Source organism: Anomalospiza imberbis, chromosome 5, assembly GCF_031753505.1.
Source record: "Anomalospiza imberbis isolate Cuckoo-Finch-1a 21T00152 chromosome 5, ASM3175350v1, whole genome shotgun sequence".
Classification (NCBI taxonomy): domain Eukaryota; kingdom Metazoa; phylum Chordata; class Aves; order Passeriformes; family Viduidae; genus Anomalospiza; species Anomalospiza imberbis.
This window is the reverse complement of record NC_089685.1, coordinates 29,961,881-29,986,319: the sequence shown is the minus strand read 5'-3', so window position 1 is coordinate 29,986,319 and position 24,439 is coordinate 29,961,881. Positions and strand designations below refer to the sequence as shown.

Here is a 24,439-nt window from a genome sequence, read left to right as displayed (position 1 = left end):
CATCACTGCCAGTAAATAATTTAATGTGGATAGATTTTGATTTGCCCTACATGGCTGCCTAAACACATTTCCATTCAGCTGCTCACAGCATTTTCAGTGAGGTCAGTTATAATGCTGTGTCATATTTTCATTTCCTAAGTAAGGGGCGTTACACTGCTCGCCTGATACGCAGGCGAAAAAGTCTAGCAGTACTTAGTAGAAACAGGGCTGTCAATCGTCTGGTGAAAGTGTGACTCAGCAGCTCCTTGAGCTGTAAAACTGCTCTGCACATAGGAGATAAACAGGAGGAGGATGTCTTTCCAAGCACATAAATTCTCTGGTATCTATATTTAAAAAAATGTCCTTACCACAGAATTTATGTGATAATTTTGTTCACTCATTTATTTCAAATCTTCTCCTTGCATACAAGGAAGAGTGTATAAGCTAGGTTATTTAAGCATTCCTAATTTTTGCCAGGAATTTATCCATGAAGATTTCTTTGACTAAATTAAAGATGTTCATTTTATTCACCAAAAAACTGTACACACTAAGGTAGGAGAGTGATTTTTCTTCCCACAAGAAATGGGTTTATAAATTTGAGTCATAATTATTCCCAACTAAAAACCACCTTTCAAAATTAAAAAATAAATGGCTACAAACTTTCTACACATGGGCACCAGCCCACTCAGAATATTCAGACCTACAGCAAACACTCAGTCTAAAAACATGAGAGAGAAGTCCTTCCTCAGAACCTGCAGAAGAGCACACATCAACATGAATACAGAAAAACTGCAAAAAAAGTCAAGGTAAAAGCTGCTGGCTGCCATTTTATGAAAGACATTTAGACTGCAGGTCGAAATTTCCTTCTCTAACAAAGGAGAAAGTACCTATAACATCTTGAACAATCTTCATTTTCTCTACAACAGGAATCCAAGGGAACTGAAGTTTCTCTCAGATTGACTAGGACTCTGACTTCAAGAAAGACAACCATACAATGTAGAATAAAGGTGTATAAAACCCAGTTCTTACTGTGCAAAACATGGAGATCTCAAATGAACTGATCAGGAAGAAGTCTGGGGAAAAAATTTTCAAATGTAAGAATTGTTTGTAAATGCTTAAGTAAGCTTTGTCACTGCTTATGATAAATACCAAACATGGGTCCAAAAGTGATTCAACAATTTCATGTGGATGAGTACCAGAAACTGTGAAATACAAACACGTGGATACAACCTTTGCTTCAGTAAATCCCAAATCCTAAACATCAGATTGCTCAAATATTCAACTGCATGGTCCTATCCTCTTTCCTACCTTTGCCACAGAAAAATCCTCTATTGGCCACTGTCAGACACAAAGTATCAGATTTTAGGGACCCATTTTGATACTATAAATAACAATTCTTGTGCTTTATGCACTGAAGATAAAAACTAGAATTTTAAGTTCAGTAGGTAATGGTTGCCAACCACAAAGTAGGATCCAGTCCCCAGGATGTTTAGGAATAGCAGCAATTTTACCAAAACAAGGCTAATGCATACTAAGTTACACACATGAATTTACAGAATAGAGATCCAGTTGTAATATGTTTTTATTGCTACCTGTTTTCATGGTATTTTTGAAAAGAAATACAAAGCGAGGAGCTCATTTTCTTGGTTCACTGGGGCTTTGTTATCCATCAAAATACAGTGCTTGTTGAACTCCTGCCCTAACTGGCCTTTTTCTTTGCCATAGTAGTGCATACACAATTATTCTGTCTGGTAAAGCACAGAAATCTCTTCATAACTACACAATTGTTCCAGTTTTATTCCCTTCTGCATACATCTCTTGCATAGAAAACTGCTCAGATAACTTCATCTAATTTCTTATACTTACACTATTTTTAAGGGAGCCACAAAAATGCAAGTGACTCTCCAAAGATGTGAAGCTTTATTTGGTCGACAAACAATGTCCTCCAAGATCTACTGACATAATAAGTGATACTGATGAACAGGCTGCTGTAGTAATGGCAATAACATCTCTGGGAATCCAAATTCATATCTTAAATTATATTCTCTGCCACCAGCAAACGGTAAAAGAACAAAAATAGTAGCTCTTGTTCCCATAAGAATCTAAACAAAAATATTTGGAATGGCTTATACAAAATGACAAGAGTTTCAGTTAATTAAGAAATACCATTTCCAAAACTTTTCTAGAACAAAAATAAACAAAACAAACACAAACAAACAAACAAAAACAAAAGAAAATAAAAACAAAACAAACACAACAACCTTAAAAACTTATGTAAATTTCACACAGGGAAAAAAAAACTTTAGAGTTTGCTGAGTGGAAAAGATGAATCAAGATTAACAGAGAAACACTATTTTTAAAACTCCTAAAAATGTTACTGAGTTAAAAATATTAAGTAAAAACTATTTTTATAGCAGCTGGCAATGTCCATTTAAGGCTTACAATTTCTTGGAGATTATTAGTACTACATATGACATGCAGCTCTCACTGTTTTTAGTTTATTGCAGTACTACAACATAATCTGATGGTTTTAAACTCAGACTTGCTCCCTTTTTTCGACCTAAATCCAAGTTATAATTATAGCAAATGTACAATTTTTTTAAGAATACTGCTGCTTATATTTTAACATAGTGATTTTGTTGTTTTCTTATTGCAAAACTGAAACTAGACTAGAATAAACACAGAGGGAAAAAATTAAGGCTTAAACCAAGTCTAATATGTAACTCCAACGCACCATCACAAAGCCCAAGAGGCAGGATATGCAATCCTGCATTCCTTATGCACTCGTAATACCTCTTGGCTTCAGTGGAAGTTTTGTTTAAGAAAGCATATAACCAGAACGTATAATTTCATTAATTGCATGCCACAGGCAGTCCATGTGAGGTAAGAATCATGAACCAAACTGGTTGGAAGGATGGCAGAACCCATTAGCCCCACCTGCATCTTTGTGGACCACTGAGTCTATGCAGCAAAACTATGAATCCTTGTTTTCCCTACTCACCCATACTTCCAGCTCTTCCTCATGACAGACTGCATCTGTCATGTAGACAGTAGTGCAGATGTTTCATTCAGGACACATCACAGCTCTCCGGTCTCTGTTACTGTTCTCCATTACCATCCTACCCCAGAGTCTTGGCAGTACTGAGGGTTTCACCCGATGCAGATCCCTACTCTGTTGGGATTTTTATATTATTCATACTAGGCACAGACAAAATGAGCGTTATGTAGCTATTAGTACAGAGTACTTTGATATATTACATATTTCATTAGATATCCATCAGGCAATTTAGGAAGTATCATCTAAAAACCCTGTGAACAGACTTGACTTTTACAGTATTACTGTACACATAACTTTCCATACAACCATAAACATAAATGACTCTACTGGATGTGCATTACAGATAGTTTTGTGGTATCTCTCAAGATTTATTTATATATGTAGGAAGAAATAGCATGGAAAAAACACCTCCCATATTATAAAGGCCTTTTATTTGCTAAAACATGAGGGGAAAAAATGGGCACTTGAAAGCTAGCTCTTTTTCTAAATATAAAAACAAATAATCAAATTTTAAAGGAAACTATTCACAGGATGAAGAATGACAGGTGATGTTACAGGGAGGTGTGAATCTATAGATAGCTCTCCACTGCAAACCAACATTTAGAAGCGCATAGTTCTTCAGCTACAAAACCCCCATTACCTCCCTGTATAATAAATTGAAAACTCTAGTTAATTTCTACCTGTGTCACTGAACACAATTCCATTTTTACAACACCTAACAACGAACTAACAGTTTCTTTTATAACAGCCTTAAAACGTAAAGCAGGAACAGAATCTCCAGACTAAAAGTAAAAAAGTTTATTCTTAACTATCCTAAATGCTCAAACTTTGTAAGGAACCTTCCAATGTGTAAAGGCACACAAAAGAACAAAATAAAATGCAAATAAATGGAAGGTATAAAAATGAGGGTGACTTGGGGATAAGGAGGATGAAAAACAAAGGAAAGGGGAAAAAGAACTAAAGAACACTTTTAAAAAGAGAGAAAGAAAAGCATGACAATGAAAACAAATGAATCGTTGAAACTATAGTGGGAGGAACTGATGAATATTAACTTTTATTATTCCGATTACAAAATACATTTCAAAATTGGATGAAATACATTATGTATGTTTTGCCAAGAACATTCTTAGCAATTACAAAGTCAGGAAAACTATAATTCAATCACTGAGGCATTACTTAAAACCACTTGAAAAAAGCAGATCATTTGAACCAGCAAGCAGACTGCATGGGTAAAATTTTACAGACACAATATTCTGGAGCAGTGCAGATTGCACTCATATGTTGCAGAGTTCCGATAATGGGGCCATTAGAAATACAGCCATTTTTCTTCCTGGGTGCATTTTACCAATCTTTCTTCTCATAAATGAGCTACAAAGCCTCAACATCTTTTTCCATATAAAATGAGGACAGTTCTAGAAAAAAAAATCAAACACTTGTAGAGTAAAACTTTTATTTTGCTAAAAAATCTGGTTTAAACATTTTTGAAAGCTGTACTGTCCACGACAACCAGATCACATCTATAAAGATGGTTGCTGTATTTATCAGGAGCATGTGGGACACTACTATGCACTGAATCCGTGCACTTGCCTTGAAATGGATGATACAGTCCTAAAAACGTTACGAATACGTCATTACGTCTCTTGCTACACTGGCAAAACCCACAACAAACAGGTCACCTTGACCTCTGTCATGTACACTGTAATTTCACAGAACTGCTGACACCCGAAGAATGGGATTGACTGAGAAAGGCACCAGGCATTCACCATTCCCATTGGAGAAAGAGTGTGCCCTGCGTTCCTCGCAGTAGCGCTTATTTACATATCGCTGTGATTGCGCTGTAAAGCCGAGCGATGCAGCCTTTTGATTTAACCCGTCAGGTTGCCGAAGCCTTTGCAAATTGCCCGTTGTGCAGTCAGATTTTCAGAGGACCGAAAACTCCGTGGACTGGCACTCCTGGGGCGACTTTACCACCCCTCACCGCCACAGGCACCCCAAGTCGCGCTGCGCCGCGTCCGCAGACGGGGTAAAGGCGGGCGCCCTGCACCGGCAGGTGCGCAGGGCAGGAGCCGGCTCCAGCCCAGAACGCCCCAAGCTGCGCTCCAGGGTCATTTCAGTCGCCGCTCCCGCGGAAGCAGGTGCGCCGCCGCCGCCCCGCTGCGCCCCGGGGCTGCGCGGAAGGCGCCGCAGCGCACCCCGCCCGCTCCCGCGCTGCTGGGGGCGCCTGACGTACCGCGCCGGATGGGGGCGGGGGGACGACTGCAGTGATGGAAAATTTTCGGCTCCTGCATCTCCTGCGCGTGCCCCCGCCGGTCCCCGCCCCTTCCCGGCTTCCACTCCCGCCCCCCATCCCGGCGTCGGCGGGGGCGGTCCAGAATCTTCGGCGGCCTTGACGGTCGGGTGCCGCCGCCTCGCGCCGCCCGGCGCCCTCCCGCCCGCTTCTCGCTCGCTTCCCGCCCGCTTCTCGCTCGCTTCCCGCCCGCCTGCCCCGGCGACAGCCGCGGGGCAGAGCCACCGTCCTCTCGCCTGTCTCAGCCCTGGGGAAGCTCGTGTCCCCGTCAGAGCCGCGGGCACTGCAGCGGGCCCAGGAGCGGGGATGGTGGTGAGGGATTCGCTGTCCCTCGACTGTGTGAATTGCTCTCGTGTCCCGGTGGCCGCCACTGCCCCGGCACAGCAGACAGGCAGCCGCCCCTCGCACCCTTCAAGGGCTCTCGATGCTGCAGAAGAAGGGAGCGAGGGCGATAACACAAGGGGACAAACGACTCGGTGGCAGGGCATCCTCCACACTCGAGGCTGGCAGCACCAGACTGGCGTGGGAGTGCACTGCTGCCGCGAGGACAGGAGCTGGGGAGGCTGCTTTGCACCCCCCCGTGTCTCTAGAGACAGCAGCCAGGCGGCCCCCGCTACCCCCATCAAACGTCCTTCGGAGCTGTGTCCCCGCACCGTGCGTGTGAGGAGCTGTGGCAGACAGTAAAACCCCGCCGTCCACTTCCACGGGGGCCCGAGCGGCAAAGCTCTCCACGTCTTCTGGAGTGGTTACCTGAGGAAAAGGAAGCAGGATGTTCTGTTTCCCCCTCTCTTCCCTACATGGGGTTTTTCGTGAATCACGTCACTGGGGGGAGTCTGTCATTCCGGCTCACATCCCGAAGGAAACGTTCGGGAGTCTGTTGGCTGCCCTCGGGGTCCGGGCTTGCACGTGGGCTGCTGCGGGTGTTAAAAATAGCGAGTGACTGCACCGAGGAGCTATGATGGGTCAGGGGCACCTCGTCCCGCGCCGCAGGCAGGCGCGGGGTGGAAGAGGGAGGCAGATCCTGGGTGAACCGGTAGCCACCGGGTGCTGCAGTCACGCTGCGGATGCTGCACTGGGCCGGCAGAAGCGCCTCTCAGCCAGAGCGCTTTTGACAAGCACCGCAGCGTCCTGTCTCCGCCGTGTAAACCAGTGCCCCCCTGTAAACACTGGAGAGCTGCTCGGCTCATGTGCTAGCGGCCGCGCTCCTGACCCCCGCCGGTGACCGGCTCCCAGCCCGCAGTCGGGGACGCCCCCCCGCCCCTGTGCCCCCCCAGCCCCTGGCCGGGCGGCAGCAGGGGGTCAGTCGGACAGGGCGGGGGGCGGCGCGGCAGCGGGCGGGCGCCGCGCCCCTGCGATGACACGCCCACATTCCTGCCTGAAGAGCGGCGGCGCCCCGAGGGGGCCGTCAGACCGGGAGGGACGCCGGAGCGATACAGACGCGATATTTTCTTTCCGTTTGATACCTCTGACTTTTTTTACGCGATTTTTTTCTACCTTTATTTATCTAGGGGCTTGTGTTCGCTGACGTTTCATAGCTAAGGGCTTTTTTTTCCCTTGCAAGAAGTAGCAGAGGAGTAGCAGGAGAATTTCCTTATTCCGAGGCTTCGGGAGAAACCCTCGCTTTCAAGCTCGCACTTAGCAGGTACGGCAGGCGCTGGCTGATACCGGGCCGCCAAGAGGAACGGAGCGGCTTTTCGGACGGGGCACGGCTCGCCCTTCGCGCCTTTGTCCGGCGGCAGCGGCCCGGCTTGTCGCCAAGACCCTGCCGGGCTCCGCCGAGACGCGCGTAGGGATGCGCCGCCGCTGCATCCCGGGAAGGTGGCAAACCCGCAAAGCCACTGCGGCGCCACGCAGTCCCGCGACCGGCTTGCGTTTTTCCATTGAAAACGCCGGGTCGCGCGGTGTCGCCGGCAGGGGAGGCGGGAGGTAAACACTGGGAGGGACAGCCGCGGGGCGGGAGGCTCCGGCAGCCGATGTGACAATCGCCCATCGGTGTTGCATCAGTCTGCTCTCCGCTATCGGGGCGGGGAGGGGGAGGGGGGAGTGCGGCGTGGCGGTGCCGCCGCCGCCGCCGCGGTGCGGTGCGGTGCGGTGCGGGCGGTGGCAGCCGCGCGCCCCCGCCCCGGCGCGGGGCTCACCTTTGTCCGCGCGCCCCCCGCCCCGCGCGCCCCCGCCCCGCGCGCCTGGTACTTTTCCACTCGGCGGCGGGCGGGGGCCGCGGGGCCACGTGACGGCCTCGCGCCCGCTGCGGCACTGACGTCGCCTCCCGCCCCCTCCGCAGGCGCGGCGAGTCCCGCCGGCAAGGACAAAAGAGCGGCCGCCGCCGAGCCCCGACCCCCGCCCCGCCAGCATGAGCAGCGCCGAGATGGGCAAGTTCAACATCTCGCCCGACGAGGACAGCAGCAGCTACAGCTCCAACAGCAACGATTTCAGCTACCCCTACCCCACCAAGCCGGCTGCCATGAAGAGGTGAGGGGGCTCCCCGCGGCGGGCGGCGCCAGCCGGGGACCCGGCGGGGCTGCGTGTCGGCAAATCCGTACGGAAACACGGCAATCACTGCGGCCGGAGACGGGCGCAGCGCTCCGCGCGCTGGCACCGTCGCAGGTGGCGTGGTTCTTTCGGGGTTATTCCGTCGGTTTTTCCTTTTCTCTTTGAAATGGATTGGAAATGCTGATCGGGAAGTGAATATGCAAGTTTCCCGTAAGAGTCACTAATGATGCGACGTTGTTTTGCAGCCACTATGCGGATATTGATCCAGAAAACCAAAATTTCTTGCTCGACTCCAGTCTTGGAAAGAAGAAATATGAAACTCAGTATGTAAGTACCCGGCGATGACGTTCCAAATAAACAAACAAAAATGTACTGCCAATTTAATGTTCGTTTTAATTCTGAGATGAGTAATAACTTTCTATTAATTATTACCTCTCTGTCTTTCCTCAGCATCCGGGTACTACTTCCTTTGGAATGTCAGTATTTAATCTGAGCAATGCTATTGTGGGTAGTGGCATCCTGGGTCTTTCTTTTGCCATGGCTAACACTGGAATTGCTCTTTTTGTGTAAGTATCTTTTGATTCATCAAAAAAAAACTCCATCTTTCTGGTGTGTAATTCATAATGGAAAAATACATGGTGTAAGAATAGGACCCCTAGAAAATGTCCAGTCATTTTCATAGGTGCAGAATCGCATTTTAGGCTTGTTTTAAATTTAAGGATTGAGATACGTTCAGAAGAACCTGTAAAAATTAAACTGATTCATTTCAAATTCTGCAAAACAAAATCATTCTGCAGTGAATTTTACTTGACTTAGCTGTAGTTTCTCCATGAATAACTGATAGACTTCCCCTGAAAGTTCTATTATGCAAGTCCCAATCAGGGATGTGGTCTCGCTTTCCTCAACTGACATCATTGTGCCTACAGAGTTACAATGTACTTAACCAATAAAGAAGTCTGTTTTATTACTGTGCTTTCACTCTCTTCAGGGATATGGTTTCAGTTACACCTATAAAAATTTCTGTCTGCCTGCCAGGGAGGGATGTGGAATAACCAGCCTGTCTTTATTGGCCTGTCTACATTGGCAAAAGTTTTGAGGTGTAGGGCAGAGCTACAGTAATGTTATTAGAAATGACATAAGGATACAGTTATGTACGGTGCTTTTAAATATCTTGGGAAAGTACATTTTTCATGTATTGGAGGCAGTTCAGCTCACACAACATGTAGTATCACTGACTTGACTGCAAATGAGTATCCATGGATATGTTTAAAGGAACTTTGTGTTTTTATCCTGGAAATAGATGAATGTCCTGGATGTTCAAGAACATGTGAAGAGCAATGTTTAGTTCAAAATTTCTCTCTGTTGCCAGATTTCCAGAAAGTAGGTCAGATTTACTTCCAGATGTTTCACAGTGTATCGGGTGGTGCTCAGGTTTCCTGAGGAAAGTACCTACATGTGAAGTTCTGACCTAAAGGATTTTAAACATATGGTGATTTGCTAAACTTTTACTAAGATTTTCACTTGCTTAGAAGATGCTAAACTGAATGAACGACTTAGCATGAATCTAGAATAGATATTCTTACTCTAAAGATGTTCTGCAGTGCATGAAAGATAATCAGTGTAATGCACATTAGAATGTCTCTGAGGAGAGGGAAAAATAGAATTTAAGGTTAGCTATTTGAACCGACTTTGGGGATACTCTTTTCTGAGGAAAAAATAATGTTAATAACTGTCAATTTAACAATTGGGTGCTTTTTATTCCCAGATGCTGCATTCAGATCTATTTGCATTAATGCTGTTTCAATGACAAACTAGCTTGTTACCTTTCAAAACTTGTAGATCATACAGTTCTGAGGCAGGAAAGCAGTTAATCACAGATGATACTGAGGATTTATGATGACAGTGAGGGCATTACAGGCATTCCTTAATAACTAGGTTACAGAGTCAGATCCAGATGCAGTTGATTAGGGCAGTAAGTTCTTCGAAGATTGTGGAGGCACTTGTGTAAGTGCTGTGACTTGTCACTTTTGTCAGCACTAAATAAATGAATAAAATGGTCTGGAAGCCAGAAAGAGAGTGAGCTTCAAGATGAGTTTGCTGACTGATCTTGTCTACACTGTAAGGCAGCCCTTTCCATGTTAGGACTGAGAGATGCAGGGTCTGTGCTGTTTTAAGGTGGTGTAACACTGGCACATCTCAGCTGTGCTGTTTCTACCCGATGGCTGAGTCAAATCCTAGTTAATCTCTACCTGTCAGAAATGGAGAGGTTTGTGTGCATGTGTTAGTGTTGAATTGGCACAGTAACATAAGTTTCCTACACAGACCTGTGAAGCTTCTCAGATCTTTTTGTTTCCAGTTCTTTGTGCTGCATTTACTAACTTTACCAACATTAAAAATGACACAAAAGGAAATGTATTCTGGGAAATGAAGTTTGCCCTTTTTAAGCCATTTTTGATATGCTGATTCTCAGGTTTTCTATTAAGCAAAATGCTTGTATTGGTATAAGAAAGAGCAGGGGATTTTTTTTAATGCCTTGTAATTTTCCACTGTGTTCTCCAGCAGCCGAGAAGTCCCCCCTAGAGTGCCACTCCAGGAAGTGCATTTGTTGTGGGAGAGATTTGTTGTTGAGAGACCTGAATTTTAGGTGATGCAATTGTGCTTCTGGAAATAATATGCATTGCCTGTAAAAGCTGTGGGGAAGATAAACAAGCCACTAGCGATTCCCATGTAAGCACATCTGAAGAGTTAACTTTTGAGGAAAGAATTTTTTTTAATGACAATAGATGTATATTTCCATTTGAAAACACAGCTCTCAATGAGTCTGAATTTTCAGTTAATTCTTTAAGGCTTTTGCAGTTTCATCCTTACATAAAAATACGAGTGTAACACAGGTTTAAGCTCAAAAGCTGATTTCTCTTAAGACCAAGAGATAATCTTCACTTCAGCTGTAGTTAGCCTCAACGTTGAACAGGGACAGGAAGACGGAAAAAATACAGTTTCTTACAAGGATGCAAACCTTCCCCCCAACCTGCACACATCCCATTGATACTTTGTTAAATTATTTATTATCAAATGTAGCCAAGTATAATAGCCTGACACTTGGTGATGCTTATGCCACTTTAGACTGAATAAAATTTTTGTTCAAACCTACATTAGAATTTTTGTATGCCTCTGAAATGCAACTTAGTATAAAATTCTTTCTACACGTGGCATTAATTGGGTTTTCAGAACACTTTTAACTGACATTAGAATCTAATTTTTCCCCTTATAATATTTTAATATGGATAATGTTTATATTTGATACATCTTTATTGAATAGGGTTACAATAAATCATTTATGGCTATTAAAATTTGTGTGTTTTTCTCTCCCCAGGATACTCCTGCTGTTTGTCTCAATATTTTCTTTGTATTCAGTGCATCTTCTTTTGAAGACTGCCAATGAAGGAGGTATGGCGAATTAGTATTTTACAAATATGTAGTATTTGTTTCTTTTGGTATCTTCTTGAAATTCACCCTTCCAATGGGATATCGTATTTTCTTTTAGGATCTTTATTATATGAACAGTTGGGAATGAAGGCTTTTGGTATGGCTGGAAAACTTGCTGCTTCTGGATCAATTACAATGCAGAACATTGGAGGTGAGGACAAGATCTTGAAATATCTGTACTGTCAATAATAATTGTTCCCTGCTTATTCTTGGAGACTTATTTGTCACACAACATGTGTTCATTAACTGCTTGTGTTCAAGTGAAGTTATGAAACATGTTATGTGATTCTTGCATCATGTGGCATATTCTATATTTGTAATGATCTATGATGTTATTCACCTACAGCTATGTCAAGCTACCTCTTCATAGTGAAATATGAGTTACCATTGGTCATCAAGACATTTATGAACATCGAAGAGACCACAGGGTAGGTGTTAGAACTCCTCATCAGAGAAACTCTTAGGAGAAAGAAATATGGAGACTGTATATATTTTTATATGAAGACCACGTTCGGTACACCATAGGGTAGCTTCTTAAACAGACAGAGATACAGTAAGTTTTCCCTTCCCCTGAGTGCTTCACTTCATTTAGATCCAGCCTGACCTGGGAAAAGGGTAGAAAAATACAGGTATTACATCATATTGCAGAAAGTTGTTCTGTAAAGAACATCAGGTAAGTGATAATGTATGTACCAGTCAGTACATACACTTGATAAGGATAGATAAATGTGATTGTGGTCGGTTTTTTGTTTTGTTGTTTTGTTTTTTTAAATTTATTTTCTTAATACATTCAAAATGGTTTGGTCTGATTAATTTGGTTTTCTAGTATTAATATTGTGGCAAGTGATTAAATGGAAGACTAAGGAGCAGTTATGCAAGGAATGTCTTAAGGAACAATTCTCAAAAAGATTCAGAGACTAGATATTGACCTAATCCAGAGTAGATACACCTAAGGCTAGAGTGGTAGATGCCTTGCCATCTAGCCCTGGAGACACCTTGACTCCATAGTGGCTTTCCTGCTTGGCTTTAAAAAGAGGATTCATTTCAACTAACCATATTTTGAGTTTATCATTGCAATGGTCTTAGTTCAGTCAGTGGAGAAGGGTGATCCTCTGTAGTGATCAATTTGGCGCACCTGACTTAGACACGTTTTGTGTGTCTCCAAAGAACAGTTGATCATATCACTCTGTATTGAGAGGGTGTGTAAAAACAAGATGCCTGAGTTCAGATGGATAGAGTTAAGTGCTATAAATCTCACTCTTCAGAGTTGTACTTCTGTGCCTTGTCCTGAAGTGTCCCAGTCTTGAGAGGGCTGAGCAGCTCAAGACTCCAACTTACACCTAAGCCTGAGTTCAGAAGGTAGGCGTTTTTCTGCCGTGTTCCCCAAGGGGTTCAAGCCATTTGGTGGTGTTCATGCAGCTTGCTGATAGATACTGTCATAATAACAGTGCTAGCCACATTTCTTTTCCTTTCTTTTCATTTTTTTAATGTACTCAAATACTGCACCTACCCTATTTACTTAGTAGTGTTATGTTTACAAATTCTTTGCTGGGAAGCTTAATTTCTCTCCTTTGGCTGAATTCAAGTCAGTATTTTTTGGCTCTTAAGAGAGCCCCTGGAGTAGCCAGTATTTAGAAGGGGGCTCGGAGGCAAATATTTTTAACTGTCCCATCTTCAGTAAAGAATTCAAAACTGGTTGCAATTCAAGAAAGAAAGTTAAAGTCTGTGAATCTCTCTGGATACAGCTGCTGCTCTGCAAATCTGGCAGAGAAAATTAAGAAATTAAGATCTGTATCTTAAATGTTTTCCTGTTGGCTGGCACTATGTAGCTGTACACTGATTTAAAGTAAATATTTTCTCGGTGCTCTGGCAATCGTGAATCCCATTTAACTGACTCTCTCCATGCATTGCTTAGGGGAGTCTGGGTGGCTACCATTGGCATGGATTCCACTCTGGCAGCCTGGGGCCTGAAATGTAAGCACTTACCTGTTTAAGTGTCCCAAAATAATGCTTACTGTAAAAGAACTCTGGACTTCTGAGACAATATTGCAAATACTAGCTCCATTATTAAAATTTGTTTAGCAACTTCTGAAGTACTTGGCTATATTTTAAAACTGCACAATCCCATTCTTTACTCTTCAGGACGGAAAGACTTTGAAGTCCTTGATCTGAAAGTCCTGATGGCCTCTCTATGGTATGCACAATAGCAGTGCATGTTCTTGTGATTGTAACGACTGCAAGAAATTTCTTTGTTGTGATTTCTTTTAAATTTGCCACAAGTCTACTATATTTTAAAAAAGACAACAAAAGGTGTATGGTGTTAATGTCCTATACATCTTAAGTTTTTAAAATACTCATTTTTACATCTAGTTAACCCTGGTAAAACTAAGGAAAGAGATGATTACATCATTTTTGCATTTACTGTGTAAATCCAGAGCAAGTCTGTTAATTATTCCTTATTTCCATTACCATATAAAAGGCTATAATTCAGCAACTGAGTTTGCATATAAAAATTTCAAATTAAATTTTTTTACCTTAATAGTATACAGTCCATTTAAAAATAAATACTGTTAAATTATATCATAATAGGATGTAAAGTATTAATACTTGGGAATAAATGTGTAACTTAGTGTTACTTTAATTGTTTAAAGCATATAGTATGGTCCTGTAGGACTTTGTTTTTATGTATTTCAAAAAAGATGTTAATCTTCTAATGCTCAAAAATGTTTTGTGAAAAAATAGTTGCTCCTTCATACAGAAAAAATGGCAGAAATGTTCTGAAGGAAAAAGCTTCTGAAGTTCTTACCATGTTTTCCCTACTGAAAGGGACAAAATGTGCCTCCAAGAGACTCCCAGTGCTTGCTGGAGTTTTCTCAGCCAGTGGGCTTGAGCTACTGCCTTACCTTCAGCCCTCACCTGTTTTTCTTTAATTCCAACAGGGCACCCAACAGAATTTTATTTCCATTAAAAATGGGAGCCCTGCTGGGGCCCTGCAGTATTCCAACACATCTGGAGAGTTGGGAACCAGCACTTAAGAAAATTACATTTTTTCTGTGATTGATCCCACTTGACTTTTTTCTAACCAGTCATTTACTTTTCTGTCTTCTGACTTCCAGATGTTACTATTTTTATAAAAGGACACTAAAGGAAAGGCACAATGCAGGTTTGGGGTGAGATAAGAAGTTATTGTAGGGTGTTAGGTCCATACAGGAAATTAAGTGCTGTATTTGTGACATCAGGTAGTGCATTTTTTAAGGAGCCATATTGTAGAAAATAAGAGGGAAGACTAAACTGTAAATACAATTTTCAAATACTTACTTACTTACAAATACTACCTTTTTTTTCTACAGAGAATGGTATCTCAATGGGGACTATTTAGTGCTGCTGGTGTCTGTCATTCTCATTCTTCCCCTGTCCCTATTGAAAAATCTAGGTAAGTGGTAGAGAGCAATCAAAATAAAAACCCATTGGAAGTACTGTGGGGAAATGTGTTGATGCAAAGTTTGAGTCTTGAAATGCTGTGTGAATTAACAGCTGTCTCTAAACTTGTCTCTTGGGACTAATTAGCATTTAGATAATTGCTGTCAGTCTCCTTGAAGAAAGGGAAAAAAAAAACCAATACAAGTTACTAAATTACAGATGTGTTTGTGGAAGATGAAATGGCAGCAGATAGGATGGCTTTAGAATGAAGCTCAACAGTAACTTTCTGTTTCTGTTCTTATCCCAAAGTTTGACCTATTTTGGTCAATGATGAAATAATACAACATTGTTACCAGCTATCCTGTAACAGCCTTCAAAGAGTAGGGCTGCTAACTCTGGGCAGTATCTTTTCATTTTAGATCCTAAGGAGTAAGAGTATTCATGCCAGATGGTTTATCTGAAATGGCTGTAATTCCGTGATATATGTGAATAATTCAGTTAAAAAGCTGTTTATTCAGAGAATCTTATAGTGGAACTTAAATAACTGAGAGTCTCAATGTGAATTACTATCTCAAATTACTATTTTCTAGAAGTAAATCAGTAAAAACAGAAGGAAAAAGGCTAAGTTATCTGATAGTGCATGCTATTAAAATTAATTCTATATCATTCTTGGTATACAATAAACAATTCATATTGTTGTTGCTGTGAGATTTTTTTGTTTGCTTCTTTTTCTTGCAAGTTAAAAAGTTTAACATTACAGACTCACTGTATGTACAGACTCTAATATATCTTTCAGAACCTTTAGATCTGGGTCGGGATTAGCAGAAAGTCAATGAATAATTAATTTGTTTTGTGTAATGCTAAGGAAATGACAATCTAAAGAGATCATTTGACGAGAATATATTTTGCCATTATGTTTTGACTTTAATGGCGTTTCTGTTTATTGTATCTTAGATGTTTTTTTTTTTCTTTCTCAATCACAGGGTATTTGGGCTATACCAGTGGCTTTTCCTTACTTTGCATGGTCTTCTTTCTGATTGTTGTAAGTATAATCTTTTAAACTTCAGTCCTTGTAAAGCTTCATTTCAAAGTGAAATTAAGCACAATTTCTAAAAATTTTCACGTCTTGCCTTAGTCAAAGTAATAAATGCATGACTTTATTTCTAGGTAATTTGGAAGATGTTTCAGATTCCTTGTCCTATGGACAGTGTCATCATGAATGTGACAATTTTTAATGCAACAGTGGCACCTTTGGTAGCTGAAAATATAACAAGCGATGATATGTGCAAGCCAAAATATTTCATCTTCAATTCACAGGTAACTGACCAAAAAATCAGATGCTCTGTTGAAAATAACTGAGACTAAGTAGGTAGCAGATAAATTAGGTAGTTTTTCCTTCAAGCAGTTGCCCAGTTTTAAAATCGGGATGTGTTAAGACTTTCTGTTCCAGTAGACTTGGGCACTGTTTACCTCATGCAGACTGGGTGTTTCCACATGCCAAATACACAGAAATTAGAGGAGCTTGAAGTGCCTGTTTGAGTGGCAAAAAACACATCTCTCATTCTCTCATCTTGCATTTCTCAAGCTTTGTCAAGGAAGTTAGTGAAGCATTTTAAAAAGTAGATTGCAGAAGAAAATTAAGAAAACTGTAGAAGTGTGCAAATAGGATGTTTGACTTGTTCCTAGTCACAAATTCCTGACTCAGAATGCTCCCAGTTACACTGATGGTACATGTGTGTAATACTCAATACCAAGTTCAAGATATAACGGCTTAAGCCTGTGAGTTGCTGAACATGATTTTGAATATAAATACATTCAGCTCACCATGGACTTCAGTGACATTTAAGGCTATTTGATACCTCAGGATCTGAATTTAAGAAAATATTAACTTCTTTAAACTTTTTCTGCAGTTTCCATTGTAAAGAATAGCTGGTGTTTTCACCAAATAAGGCCAAAACTGAAGAATCTCCTTATGATTTTGTAAAGTAAATTTCTAATGTCTGTTGAGATACTTAAAAAAACATTTTTTTTCAGACTGTTTATGCTGTCCCGATCTTAACATTTTCCTTTGTCTGCCATCCTGCAATTCTTCCTATTTATGAAGAACTGAAAGGGTAAGTGTTAGATCAATATCTGTAATTTCACTAATCAAACAAATATAGTATGAAACACTATGTTCTCACTACTAACAATGTTACCTTTTCTTACAGCCGGAGCCGGAAAAGAATGATGAATGTGTCCTATGTATCTTTTTTTGCCATGTTCCTCATGTATTTGTTGGCTGCTCTCTTTGGATACTTGACATTTTATGGTAAATATTGCCTCTCTGCTTTCTTTAAATTATTTATGTTCTGCAAACTGGCATTATTATTTTAAAAATAGAACAAGCAAGCATTTATTATGCATTCTAAATATACACTGTTGGGCTTTTTTTTTTTTTTTTTTTTTAGTACTTCTACAAGTGCACACTCTAAAGGAGATCAGTAATAGAATTAGGCCCAAGACATAGGATTAAAATTGGATTAAACCAGATTCCATGCTTCCAAGTCATCCCTGTGTAAAATGGGTACATTCTTACAGTAGCTCTTGGGGCTTCCAATTAAAGTACTGTTTTCTTTATAGGAAAAGTCGAACCAGAACTGCTTCACACCTACTCTGCTTATCTGGGTGCAGATGTTCTCCTTCTTATCGTGCGTCTTGCTGTACTTATGGCTGTAACCCTCACTGTACCTGTAGTTATTTTCCCTGTAAGTAATTTTTTTTAATACCTGTACTGCTACAGTCATTTACAGATTTGGCAGCTCCTGTTTATTAATTGAAAAACTGAAGAGTTTTTCTCTTAACTGAGAAAGGAAACTTACTTTGATAAACCTCATAAATTATAGCTATACTGTTAATCAATAAATATGTAACATTTTCTAAGCAGTAGATACAAATATATTCCGTTTTTTTTTTTCCTGGTATGGTTATACTGGGGAAATGAAACAGATTGCCCCTCTATAAAAATACTTACACTGTTGTATTATCAGCTTACGAAAGCTGGCATGTTTTTGTATATACCTTGTGGAGGCGATCTGTCATTTACGTGTATATTGTTGAGCAGCATTCCTAGATGTTACAAAATTTCCTGGAATTTTTTTCAAACCAGATACTTTTCCTTGATTTTTTTCTCCATTTTACTTTCATCTCTCCCCTTCTATTAAAATCTGAAGCATTCAGGAAAATGATAATAAAATACTTTCAGAAGGAAGGTCTAATTCAGGTGACAAATCACTGTCTTCCAAAATGAAGACTAAACTGTGTTTTTTTTTTCCCCCTGTCTTCCAAAGATCCGCAGTTCCATTACCCAGCTGCTGTGGGCAGGGAAGGAGTTCAGTTGGTGGCGTCACTGTTCCATTACCGTTTCTCTTCTGGCATTTACCAATGTGCTCGTTATCTTTGTCCCTACTATTCGAGACATCTTTGGATTCATTGGTAAGCATTTCCTTGTCAGATTGAGCACTCTTTTACATTTCAGAAAAAGCAGTTCCAGACTCTAATTAGAGTATCTTTACCTGTTGATGAAGATTTATTTCCATGCTTTTTCTCTACAGGTGCTTCTGCGGCTGCCATGCTGATATTTATACTTCCTTCTGCCTTCTACATCAAATTAGTGAAGAAGGAACCAATGAAGTCAGTGCAAAAGATTGGGGTATGTATAGACAAATATGTAACTACACTTGTTCACTAATTCAAAATAAAAAATTTAAGTATCTTCTTCGTGTTTTATGAATTTTGAAGTGAAGCTAGTCAGTGAATTGGCATTTAATATTATCTTGCATAGTTGCAAGGAGCTGCATAGGAACTCAAAACCAAGGAACTGGCCATCACAAGACTCAGTTCACTTCAGTGACTTCTCTCAGCCCCTGGCCCCAAATCTCAACTGTGTCTGGGTTATTCTGTTGCTGCTAAGAACTGGATTTCAACAGAATACCCTAAGAACTATATTTTAAAAGCCTTTACATTCTTCAAATATTCTTTTAAGACCTACATAGTTTTCTTCATAAAAACTCATCTCTGCCAATTGTTTGGGTTATCGTGACTGTTCTTGGTGCTTACTAATCACAGACATACTGACTCATAATTCAGTCAGACATACTGAGACAGTCATGTTAGCACAGGGGCATAGCCTGACTGGTATCAGCAGCTACATTTACTTCCCTTAGTTGAGGGTGTGGTCTGCTATACTGAAAATAAATACTTTTTGATGTGAGAATGGACCCCAAATATGAGAAAGATACTTAGCTCCTTGTCATTGACTTGATCTCTTGTCTCTTTTACTTTGTCCTCTGTGAGCAATGGCACTTGTGCTAATACCTGGGCATGAATTTATAGATGTATGTTGCGTTTTACCAACAGTGTCATAGCAGGATCTGAAATACTTCTTTTATGTTTTCTTTTTCAGGCTTCATTCTTCTTTCTAAGTGGTATACTTGTGATGACTGGGTGTATGACACTGATTATTCTAGACTGGATCCAGAACGTTACATCTGATGGCCATTAACTGCCCTGGTTTAATCTCTGTAATACACCACTTCAAATGCCAGTGTTCACTCAGATACCTACTGAGAATGAAAACGAGCTATTCAGCTTCCTTTAAAAGGCAGATTCTTTGTTGATGGTTCTTCTGATTGTAGAATATCTGAACTCTGTGTTTAAGAAACTGTTCTTCATGATGGAAGTGGATACTGACATCAAACCACGTGAGTGTCTGGCTGAAGGAAGTGACAACTTTATTCCATTCCAGAGAATGGACAGAACTCTCTGTAGACTTTTATCAAGCCATGTTTGGCTTTTGTCATTGTTACTTGGATATTTTGTTATTTTACTTGAATGTGCCTAATGGAACCATTTGATGTGAGAAAGAATTCTTTAATTTACAGCAAAGTGTTTAAATAACCAATGAGAGAGAGAGAGAAAGAGAAACACTTTTATTTTTTGTACCAAAAATTCTTATGGACCTCAAAAGCACTATTTTGACATTAAGATACATTTTTCTAAAAAGAATGAAAAAATAACATAGAAGAGCTCAGAAAAATATTTAATTAGTGTCCTAAATTAATCTTAGTTTGACTTTCTTGATCTCTTCACTCATGTCACCAGTGACAGGACCCAAGGAAAGGGCAGGAAGCTGAGTCAGGGTAGGTTTAGGTTGGATATTAGGAAAAGGTTTTTCTACCCAAAGGGTAGTTAGGCACTGGAGCAGGCTCCCTAGGGAAGTGGTCACAGCACCAAGCCTGACAGAGTTCAACAAGTGTTTGGACAACTCTCAGGCACATGGTGTAGTTCTTGGGGTGCCTTGTGCAGGGCCAGGAGTTGGACATGGTGATTCTGATGGGTCCTTTCCCACTCAACATACTTTATGATTCTGTAGAGGCATAATTAGAAGAAATTTTATTTTAAAAATTATTCTAATGACCAAAACAGAAAATAAGCCAATTCAGGTCAAAATTCTCTGACACTAAATGCTTCCCATGAAGCTCCCTTAGAGAAAATAATCCTGAAAATCATTTCAGACTTATATAAGTAACTAGAGTTACCAAAAATGGTGTGGAAACGCAAATTTTCAAACTTTAAAAAACCCCACCCTTTAGAAAAGGCTACATTTGAGAAAAGCGTAGGTAATCTAAAATTGTAAAGATGGCATTAACATTTCCCTTCTGGAGGTACTCAGTAGTGCAATTGAGTAAAACAGGGTCGGTTTTTTTTTTCCTGTTGTAGATAGAAATTGAATGGCACTGGAGCATATGATGCCATTAATACAAAACTCCCTCCTCAAGTTCCCTTTATTAATAAGGTCCATTGTCAGTTGTAACAATGTTTGTTGGGATTTTTTTCTATCCAATCTATCTTTAAACGCTCTGTAGGAAAACAAAAAAGTCCTAATGTAGTCTTCTAGTTGTATAATATTCAAAAACTGTACAGTATTTCTCAAATTCCTCATCCAATATTGGATTTTGAATTACTTGACTATTCTGTTTCTGAGTCAAATCCACAAAATAACTGCACCAATATTTCATGCTTGGTACAAACTCTCTTCACATACGCAACTGGGATTCCTCTTCCAATTTATACCATATAGTAGTATTAAAGATAACCTCATAGACTGGATAGTCATCTCATACTTGTTTGCTTCAGAAATAGATATGTTTCTAACGAGCCCTAGCTGATGAAACAGGTGCTGTATGGTTGTGATGAGCTATTTTGTTTCTAGTGCATGTTTGCTCTTTCATTCTTGTCCCAGGTTGAAGAGAGGTAGCATTTGTATAACAGCGTACTTGGCTTATAAGAGGTTCTCAAACAGCAATATTGGGTACAAAAGCCTAGATAGAGATTATTAATGAAATAGTCATGGCAATGTGGAACTGTCTGCATCTGACACAATGTTTTAAAAATCTGATTTATGAAGTCCCACTCAGTCATTGTGTCAGAGAGACCAAATAATGGCCTGTAATCTGTTGATTAAACAGTGCCTGACACTTTTTTGCTCTTGTAGAATTAATCAGAAATAAATCTAAACAATAGTCACCATTTGGCAGATACTGTCAAGCTCTGCCCAGCCATTTAAAATCTATGGAAAAACAGCTGCAGGTATTTTGTACTGATACTTCTGCATGACTTTAAGTACTGGTCACTAAGACTATAGTGTAAAACTGTAATGACAAGTTAGATTCCTTGTGTGTTATTTTTGTATTATTAATTCAGTGGTACTCAACTGGCAGTTAATGATCCTGGAGTCAGCACTGACTAGCGCTCCGTAGGTACTTCTCTGCCTCAGGTACTGTACATCCATGGCTAACTATCCCATGTTACCTGATCTCCACAGAAGTGCTGAGCATATGCCTTCTCAGTACTTTGGCAGCTTTTCTTCTTCTTCCACAAATGTGCAAAGGTGGAAGAGGATTAAAATATTGTCTACCTTTGAGCAATTTGTAGCACATAAGGGATGAAGTTCTTCCCTTTAAAAAGAGGAAAGAAAGTGAGAAATATCCTCCTTTCTCACAGCAACCATAGAAGAGGAAGGAGTCGTAAGTGAGAAGTTACTATAAAGTCCTCCTTGGCAACCAGAAGGGAAGAACATATTTGTGATGACACCTCATAGTATATTGTACGTGTCACTACTTCTCTGAATGTAGCAATTTCCAAATTATACATTATGTGTTATATAATTTGCTGACTGACTCTCCACCTGCAACAGTTGAGTTCCACTTGGCTGGGTCGATTTCCAACGTGTGATTTTTTTTTTTTTTTTAATTATTATTATTTTCCAAACCTGTCTGTTTAAAGTTACCTACATTACAAACCACCTAAAAGAGCAGCTTCAGTATTAAACCACTGTTCTGTCACCTCAGTTAGACATTACTGTCTTCCATGATATTTCAGTCATAAATGTAACATGTTATTTATAAAGCATTAATCCATTAAAACTAAAACTATTTTTCAATATTTATGATAGTCTATGTACATAAATTGTATGTGTGTATATACTGTAAGTATAATGTATATAATGTAGGTTTGGAGTCTAGGATTTATGTATATATTCCTCTCTCATTACTGATTGTTAAAGCATTTCAAGGAGTTGTCCATGTTGTACATCTGTGTAACAGCTGTCAAAGGAAGGAGCCTTTTTCAACAAAGTGTGATGCTTACAGAGATGAAAGGAGTGTGTTATGCCTAAAGTGTGTAAGAAAACACTAAGATTGTATTTATTACAAATGTATATGTTGCAATAAACACCAGAATCACTTGGGTCCATAGAAAGCATTCTTCAGGTTCATGTGTACTTTCTCTCTAAAATTTACCATGGATGTTATGATTTCCTGAATGCAGCAAGTTAACCACCTCTGCGATCTAACGCTAGTTAGGCCGCCAAATTTGCGCATCCCGCGGTACATCCGTGTACATATGTAAATGCCCACCTTATTGGGAGAGGCCAACAGCCTAGCTAGGGTTGCTAGCTAGACTGGTGGCCAGCAACACAGTTTCAATGAAACATTGTATGTTTGTTTTAACTGAAATAAATAAACAGATAATCCTAAGCAAGGGTGTGATTTTTTTTCTTGGGGGAGGCATTTGGAGGATTTTCTTTATAGAGATGATGCTAAAAGTGTACCTTTTAATTTTGTGCATATTTAACTTAGCACTTTTCAGAAAAGACTGGTTGGGGGGTGAATGGCATACAACTATATCCACAATTTATGACACTAAGGGTAAAGAGAATAAGTCTGGGCATGAGAGACCAAATTCTACAAGGAATCTTCATTATGTAATTTCTTTTGTGGAAAAGGCATAGCTGGAGAAAAGACCCAATGTGTTAAATCTTGTATAAGTGTAATAAGTGAGTGAGTCTTGCTAAAATCCTATGCTACTTTCCTTCATTTGACTCTCCAGGAGAAGAGTAACTACTTATGTAATAAGTTACAAAACTGGTATGCCTGGTTTGTTTCCATTTTGGAAACTGGTTACAAACCAAGTGTGGCATGTTTCTTGGTTCTCCATAAATCTGTATCATGTCATATGAGTATCTGTCCCAAATATTCAGAATAGGTTGACAGACTCTGGTGTTGTAACTCAGTGTGTCATGTGTACAGCAAAACACTATACAAAATGAATGCTTAAGAAGGTTAGCTATATGCTCCTTAATTAAGGTTGCATTAATTACAAGATTGCATAGTATGTTTTCCTGGAATCCTCAGTTAGTAGCTGTTCATTATTTTTTTAAGATGCTTTCTGCGTGTTCACAGTGTTTATGTGTTTGCTGAAAACCCAAAGCCCATCTTGATAAGGGATGAATGCCTTCATTCCTTTCTAGTTCTCATTTTAGTGTCATATTTGTGAAACATTAATTACTCATTTTCACAGTGTTGCAGACCTTTAAGGAGGTGTTAATCAGTATACAGTTCTGGGAACCTGGAGCATGGAGAGGAAGCACTGTGGCACAGCCATGTACTTGAGTCCGCAATTTAATGTCCTCTGCTTGCTTATTTTGTATTTCAGCATTTGTTTACATGCATCCAAAGCATAACTTCAAATAGGTTTTGCATGATGATCATTCTAGGGAACAAAGAACCCTAAGCATCAAGCTGGCCATTTGGAAAGGGTGATCATGTCTGGAAGGACCCCATTCTCATAAGGTGTCTGCCATCACACAGGAACTTCATAGCAGTGCAGAAGCCCTTCCCCTAGAATGCTGCTTGACAAGCTGAACAATTAGGCTCATCTTTACAATCAGGCAATTCCATCAACTTGAGTAACATGAGAAGCAGTCTTTTCTTATTTCTCACAAGAATGGGAACATTGCTTATCTTGTGAGATGAATGAGATGGTGCAATGATTTTCTAAAAAGGAACTGCAGTTACACAGGGATGGTGTCTAAAATCCCATGCTTTGAGCCTCTTTACCTGCCACAAAGTCTTTGCTCCAAAAGAGGGTTGTCACTTCAAGTTTATTCACAATGCTGAGCTTTGTGAATGTCTTGAGGTCTGCCCAGGAGAATGGCAACCTTTACTTTCTTCTAGTTCCCCTGAAATTTGCTTCTTTCTTCCACCCTGGCCTTGCCAAGTCTGTCCTACTCCAAAGTCATGCCTAGTCATCTCACTCCCAAGTGTTCATGCAGCAGCAGGATTGTATCAGGACATGTCCTCAGGTCTCCTGTGGCTTAGCTCATATCCCTGTTTGCA

The 24,439-nt window shown here is 40.5% G+C and overlaps 3 protein-coding genes across 4 annotated transcripts in view; 2 read left to right on the top strand and 1 right to left on the bottom strand.

Moving 5' to 3' along the window:
• LOC137473932 (uncharacterized) overlaps positions 1-6,611 on the bottom strand; it is a 28,369-nt gene extending 21,758 nt beyond the window's left edge. The window contains exon 1 of the mRNA XM_068190066.1: positions 5,268-6,611. Within this exon, the coding sequence (XP_068046167.1) occupies positions 5,268-5,947 (680 nt within the window). The 5' untranslated portion in view covers positions 5,948-6,611. The remainder of the gene's footprint in view (positions 1-5,267) is intronic.
• SCAF11 (SR-related CTD associated factor 11) overlaps positions 1-24,439 on the top strand; it is a 176,935-nt gene that overhangs the window by 14,923 nt on the left and 137,573 nt on the right. The gene's annotated exons all lie outside the window — the stretch shown is intronic.
• Positions 6,808-22,798, top strand: SLC38A2 (solute carrier family 38 member 2). Of its 2 annotated transcripts, XM_068190064.1 has the most exons (16): positions 6,808-6,966; positions 7,606-7,793; positions 8,060-8,141; positions 8,265-8,380; positions 11,188-11,261; positions 11,359-11,451; positions 11,647-11,728; positions 14,651-14,733; positions 15,704-15,762; positions 15,888-16,037; positions 16,755-16,834; positions 16,931-17,031; positions 17,343-17,467; positions 18,050-18,194; positions 18,314-18,411; positions 19,165-22,798. In XM_068190064.1, the coding sequence occupies exons 2-16, from the start codon at positions 7,675-7,677 to the stop codon at positions 19,261-19,263; spliced, it is 1,506 nt and encodes a 501-aa protein (XP_068046165.1). In that variant the 5' UTR covers positions 6,808-6,966; positions 7,606-7,674; the 3' UTR covers positions 19,264-22,798. The 2 variants fall into 2 exon arrangements, with proteins under 2 accessions (XP_068046165.1, XP_068046166.1); XM_068190065.1 differs by lacking the exons at positions 6,808-6,966; positions 7,606-7,793; positions 8,060-8,141; positions 8,265-8,380 and adding an exon at positions 9,585-10,541.

Excerpts from the sequence above, each read along its gene's own strand:
- SLC38A2 (XM_068190064.1), top strand. The coding sequence starts at position 7,675 with ATGAGCAGCGCCGAGATGGGCAAGTTCAACATCTCGCCCGACGAGGAC. Across the intron at positions 14,734-15,703 it reads GTCCCTATTGAAAAATCTAG|GGTATTTGGGCTATACCAGT; the intron begins GTAAGTGGTAGA and ends TCTCAATCACAG. Across the intron at positions 16,038-16,754 it reads ATTTCATCTTCAATTCACAG|ACTGTTTATGCTGTCCCGAT; the intron begins GTAACTGACCAA and ends ATTTTTTTTCAG.